This window comes from Ricinus communis, chromosome 1 (genome assembly GCF_019578655.1).
Source record: "Ricinus communis isolate WT05 ecotype wild-type chromosome 1, ASM1957865v1, whole genome shotgun sequence".
Classification (NCBI taxonomy): domain Eukaryota; kingdom Viridiplantae; phylum Streptophyta; class Magnoliopsida; order Malpighiales; family Euphorbiaceae; genus Ricinus; species Ricinus communis.
The window spans coordinates 8,259,884-8,266,073 of NC_063256.1; the positions used below are offsets into that span (position 1 = coordinate 8,259,884).

Consider the following 6,190-nt stretch of genomic DNA (forward strand, 5'->3'; position numbering starts at 1 on the left):
CCACTTCTGTTTCAACTTTAGTTAAGTACTCATAAAAAGATAATTGGTTAAGTACTTAATTATTTGTTTTACAATAATAATCAAGTACGTTTCGATAGAATCATTCGACCACAGACGCCTCATTCTTTGAAGCAATTAGGATACGTAATTATTCAAGAACCAGATATTGTTTTGACATTCACAATAATAGACCAACCAAAAAAATTATTGTACTCCAAACTAAAACTTTGATACACCTTTCCAATCAAGAAAGACAAAATTTTGAGATCCAAATTTGTCGTTCAACGACCTCTGGGAAGCAGAGTATTTTAGCACTTTTAGCCTCTATTCCTATAATTGAGTAAACAAGGAATAATGCATGCAGGTTGCGATGGGCAGCCTCACATGTCCATCCATGGAATCAAAAACTAGAGGAAAAAAAAAAAAAAAATGACAGAAGATTTTAAAAAAAGAAAACAAAAGGACTCTATTGTTTGTGTAATCTCCACCAGCAATGTCAATGATCTGCGACAAGTATTAACCATTTGATGAAACTCTTGGCGTGATAACCTGCTTTATTCAATTGCATCTGGATGTGGACCAAATTAGGAGAAATGATAAAATGCTTGCACCATCCAACCAAAACAGGAACCTGGACTCTCAGCTTCATTCCACCAGTCATCTAATATTCTGCAAATTTAAAATATATAATATAACTATCGAGTACAAAACTAATTTTTCCTATTTGTGTGAATATTTGAAAACAAAAATAAATGAAATGATGAAAAACCGTCTGAACTCAAAACTCATTTGGAAATTGCTAAAAAGGCTGTACAAACCTCTATTGATCAGACATGGTGAATGAGTTGCATACCTTAACCAAACTTAAATCCACCAGAAGGCGCAGGAACTTCATTGCCTCCAAAGTGAAATCCTGATTGGGAAGCATCAGCTGGAGCCAATGCTTCGTCTTCATCCTCCTCCAGCCAGTACGTCTCGAGAATCTTCACTGCTTTCTCATATATGTCATTGTTGTCATGACTCTGAAGATTCTCAATCTTTTCTAATCCCTCAGCTTCATCAATCATTTGGGCATACAAATTTGCATCTCCAGTGTTGCCCAAATTTTTCTCAGCTTCGCCAACCTTCAGAATGTTCTCAAGCCCTTCCAAGCAAACTGTCACTATCCTGGGGTCAGGGCAGATTAGGAGATCACACAATGGTTTGATGCACCCCTGGCTCACCAAGTACCTATAGTGCATACATAATACAATCTTTTTGATGTGAGACACTTATCAAGCTTTCTGATATAATGAAAAGAGTGACCATGAAAAGGAAAGTATACTTGATTTGTTCATGGGTGCCACCAGAAGTAGCATTTGAAATTGCCCAAGCAGCCTCTTTCTTAATCTCAAATTCAGCAATCTGAAGTAGTTGAATGAGAGGACCGATGAGATCGGCATCAATTATAGCCTGCACAATTTCAAAACACCAGCCTGAATACAAAAGCGCCATGGCAACATACACACAGTTGCGCATAACCAAGAGATATGATATAGACAACATATTGTGAATCAATTTTATGGTGTACTCTGCAGTTTGAAACAATTAGACAAAGGGACTGAAGATACTGGAACACAATTGAAGGGACCAACTCACCTGAATTTGATTTACATTTCCAGCTGTAATGTTTGAGATTGTCCAGCAAGCTTCTTTCTTGATGCTCTTCTTATAATTATGTGTCAGGAGGTTCAAAAGACATGGAAGCGCTTGATGGTTTATCATACACTGAAATAATAAGTAATGTGATACAGCAAGTCATTTAGTCAGAAGGAACCGGATTAATATTGCAAATGTGCTACAAAGACTGACATGATGGGCACGGTGAAATCGTACTGCAAAATAACTAATATCTCCTTAAGAGCTACGTTCAAAGGTCATGAGCTATAGGCATTCCATGTTATCAGAAAATTAGTCTGGGAAGACTAAACAATCAAAATAGTATATTTCAATACTCTTATATCATAGGTCTCTTTCGCTCTCCATGCTATGGTGCCTTGACATCACAGGTTAGTTTCACATACTATACCAAGTTCAACTTCCTCACTCAATCAAGGGCAAGCCATCAGGACTAGGACTTATGGATTTGCAAGGAATATATCATTGTAAGTTAAATCTTGGCAGCATCATGATAAACATACCCATTTTTCGAAAAGGCCAATCCTTAGAGTTCTTTTTTCCTTTTTCTGTAAAATTCACTAATATATAACAGCACATCCCCATTATTAAGGATGGAAACATCAATATACTTCCTACATTCATAAAACTTAATCAGACCTCAAAACACTAAAAAGTTTGCCCCATTTCAACATGGAATCAAATGATAGCCATCAATAAAATCAATTTAGCCCCGAAACTACAAGTGTCCTCAATGGTGTATTAACATTCACAAAGACAGGCCCATGACAAGAAGAAAAGTGTGATCGTTATTTCACGTACCTTTATCAAAGCTATAATTTGGCACTGATTCTAAAAGTACCAAATCTGATAAACATAAATTTCACATAGATAAACTAGCAACAAATTATCTAACCTTTACATTGCATCACATATAGTGCAAAACAACATGCCAAATTGTCTCCCTGAGACATTACCGTCTCCTACCCACACTCAACAATTAGAAATTATTCATACATGCAAGTTGTGCTTCATGTCTAAGTCAAGTCATCTGCTGTTTTTATAATGATTACATATACATCCATAATTTCACTTATAATGGTTTTAACTATGTAATGAAAACCGATTAACATGACATGATAAAATGATGCCATCTGACCAATTAAATAGAAGGAGAGAGATGACTTAAACCAGGCAGCAAGGATGGAAAACATGCATTACTGTGTTTCATTATTATTATTACATTTTCTAAAGGATCATGGATGGGGGTGAGGAATTCATACCTGTGTCTGCATATCATCACCAGTAACAATATTTCCAACTGTACGTAGAGCAGGAATCAGCACCGTTGGAGATGGATGACTAACAAAAGAACATGTACAAAGCATTTCAGTCTCATAGATACATAGAGGGAGGATGTTTTCATCTCAAATATATAATAAATATAAAACAGAACATTACTCACAGTAAAAGTTCAACAAGTCGAGGGCAGACACCTGCCTCAATAACAGCTTGGATTTTGTCATTGGTTCCGTCTGAGAGATAAGACAATGCCCAGCATGCATCTGTAAGAACTTCCTCGTCATTTGAATGTATAAGGCGTTCAAGAGCTGGGAGAGCAGGCTTTGTCTGCCCATTGAATTTCATCAAGAGAAATACCAGTTAGGATTATCATATATATACATGAGGACCACGGAAACATATTACACTTCACACCAACAATCAATCATGAAACTTCAGTGCCAAACCTGCTCAAATGAAGGTTGTGGCTTTCCCCTGCAAAAGTTAGATAACGTCCAAGTTGCATTTCTCAACATAGAAAGCTTTGCATGTTCATTGAACTGTGCAAGCAATGGCATCAAGGCCCCATGGCCAAGGACAAAATCGCGACACTTAGGTGAATCACCAGCAATATTTCCTAATGCCCAGACAGCCTATATTGATAATAAAAATAGTTTGATCAGAGAAGTAATCTGGACACAAATTGAATATAGTTTGATCAGAGAAAGTAATCTACCTGTTCCCTGACATCATCAGTTGGCGAACTTAAAAGCTTAATAAAAATAGGGACAGCCCCATGATCAATTACAACCTTGGTATTTTCGGATGTGCCAGAGGCAATATTTGTAAGAGCCCACGCAGCCTCAAACTGACGACACAAGCAAAACAGAAAAAAAAAATAAAAAAAAAAAATGATTCACATTTATAATAATAACAAAACTAAAAGAAAAAAAAAAAAGGCACAGAGCAAAATTCAAACCTGGAGTTGTGGAAAATCATCCCTTGCGAGGAACTCAATGAAACGAGGAACAACGCCGGATTGTACAACTTCATTGATTGGGGGACTCCGTTCTAGATAAAAAGATCTCAAAGTAAGAAGTACAATCTTCAAAATTAATGCAACATAAAGTACAGCAAAAGAATGGAGATAAGAAAAAGCAAACCTATTGAGAGCAGCTTTCGGAAATGAGTGGTTGCCTCGAGCTGTGCATTCTTGTCTTCTGACCAAACACCTGCAACCATTGCAGGAAGACTTTCCAACTGCGTAGGTAATAAATTTCATTATTAGTACAAAAACAGCACGAAAATAAACTGCAACGAATCATAGTTATGTCCTGCCCGATAGATCAAACATAAAAAATTGAAACCAAATGGTAAGACTAGTGGAGACCCTCCCAAGTTATCAATTCCAACTCCATATATCAAATCTATAACCTATTCATACATCGAATTCTTCAACTCAGAGTTTTAAGCTACTAGTAAAACGAGGTCATATTCAATATGAGACCAAATAACAAACACAAAGTGTGCCTCTCATATGATTAAAAGCTAAAATCAGAAATTGAAAAGAATACCTTCTTATCAATAGTGGCATTAGCGAAGGAAGAAGTAAGTTGTTGCTGTTGAGCAGCTTGAAGTCCTTCACGTCGCTTCTTCTGTAAGTTCTCTTCTCTCTTATTCTTACGGATCTCAATTATATTTTCTTCTCTCCTCCTCCTCCCTTCCTCCGCATCCACCGCCACTTTGTACTTGTTCCTCCTCACCTCCGTCCTCGCGCTCGGCCTCAACGACATCGTCTCTAATCGAATACAGAAAACCAACGACTGATTTTTTAGGAAAGAGATAGAGAGAGAGGAGTACTTGGCGTTTTTTAGAGAGAGAAAAAGAAAGAGAGGAGGGAAGAAGGGTTTTTGGAATTTATATTTGCAGGGTGGGATTGAAATGAGGGGATGGTGTTTATAGAGAGAGGGTTTTTTGGTTTTCTACTTCCAATTGCAACCCCTGGAGTTAATGAAAGTGGGTTTGGATTTCAGTATTATTAACCAAGTTGCCACTTTGATTTTTGAATTTGAAGTTGGGTTGGGGGGGCTTTCTCTCTAACGTACCGCCGCCGCAAGTGTTGATTGGCTTTCTACCGCGCAGGATAATATTTTATTATTTTTGCTTAATTATTTTTACCCCCAAAATTTGAGCCTATTACACTAATCAGACTTGTGTTTTCTTTAATTACATATCTTTTAAAGTTTTATGTTACTAAAGAGTAAAGACTAGACTATAAAGTTAACACTGTTAATTTTGATGTCCAGTAAAGAAAAATTGACCTAATATTATCTTTTAAAAAACTAAATATTTTTTAAATGCCCTTAAGTTTTTCAAAATTTTAAAATATTATTAGTACAATAAATATAAAATTATTTGAAAAAAAATTTATTAATTGATTTTAATATTACATAAGAGCTCTTACAATTCTAGATGTTTATTTTATTGTTCGCAATATTTTTATGTTGTTGGAATTTATTTGAATTTAAATAATAAATAAATAATTCTGATGCCTGCATAACTTGTCACTAATTTTCCATTTAAACCTGCCTAATCAGTTTCTTAAGTATCTTTCTGGATGATTCCATCTTTCTTAAGTATTTACTTTAATACTTGAAGTAACAAAAGAAGAAAACATTAGACAGCCTAATAAATGTATTATTTGCTTTAAAGATGATTTACATTTTGTTTTGCTGAAATTCATAAGATTTTTTAAATTTATTTGTAAATTCTAAAATTGATCTACTTTGTATAAAATGAGAGTTAATTTAAAATCCTGTGTAATTAAGTTTATATCAAATTTATTGATAACTAAATTAAATTTAACAAAATAAATAGAATTTCAAATGAATTTTATAGTGGTAAGTCAATATATTTTATAATACTAAAATATCTCTTTCTAATTATATTATTTTTATTTTTATTTTTCTCTCATGTTTTTTTTAAATAATTTTTTATTTATAAATTTTAACCAAATATAGAATTAAAAAATTTGATAAAGTTCTTAATTATCTACTGCAGTGGTGTATGGATCAGTGCACTTTAAACTCGTACTGATTTACCTAAAGAAATTAAATAAATAAGAAAAAAACACATTAGTTGTTAAAATCAAAGATTTTATTGGATTCTCAATTCATAAAGCAAATTTTATTAGTATAATTTATCCAGTATTGATCACAAACTTTATATTTAAGCATTAATAAATAAACAGATT

The 6,190-nt window shown here is 34.2% G+C and overlaps 1 protein-coding gene across 1 annotated transcript; it reads right to left on the reverse strand.

Moving 5' to 3' along the window:
- Window positions 1-184: 184 nt before the first annotated feature.
- Window positions 185-4,901, reverse strand: LOC8265162 (importin subunit alpha). Its single transcript, XM_048374514.1, has 11 exons — window positions 4,512-4,901; window positions 4,101-4,197; window positions 3,917-4,008; window positions 3,674-3,805; window positions 3,405-3,590; window positions 3,122-3,285; window positions 2,940-3,018; window positions 1,639-1,767; window positions 1,325-1,452; window positions 854-1,230; window positions 185-669 (listed from the first exon to the last, which is right to left on the reverse strand). Exons 1-10 carry the CDS (start codon window positions 4,728-4,730, stop codon window positions 855-857), a joined length of 1,602 nt encoding a protein of 533 aa, XP_048230471.1. The 5' UTR covers window positions 4,731-4,901; the 3' UTR covers window positions 185-669; window position 854.
- Between the last annotated feature and the right edge of the window lie 1,289 nt (window positions 4,902-6,190).

Bases quoted from the DNA above. Each gene is read 5' to 3' on its own strand.
- LOC8265162 (XM_048374514.1), bottom strand. From the start codon at position 4,730: ATGTCGTTGAGGCCGAGCGCGAGGACGGAGGTGAGGAGGAACAAGTAC. The intron at 3,806-3,916 runs GTTTGAATTTTG...TTGTGTCGTCAG, and splicing joins ATGATTTTCCACAACTCCAG to TTTGAGGCTGCGTGGGCTCT. The intron at 1,453-1,638 runs GTGAGTTGGTCC...GAAATTGTGCAG, and splicing joins GAAATGTAAATCAAATTCAG to GCTATAATTGATGCCGATCT.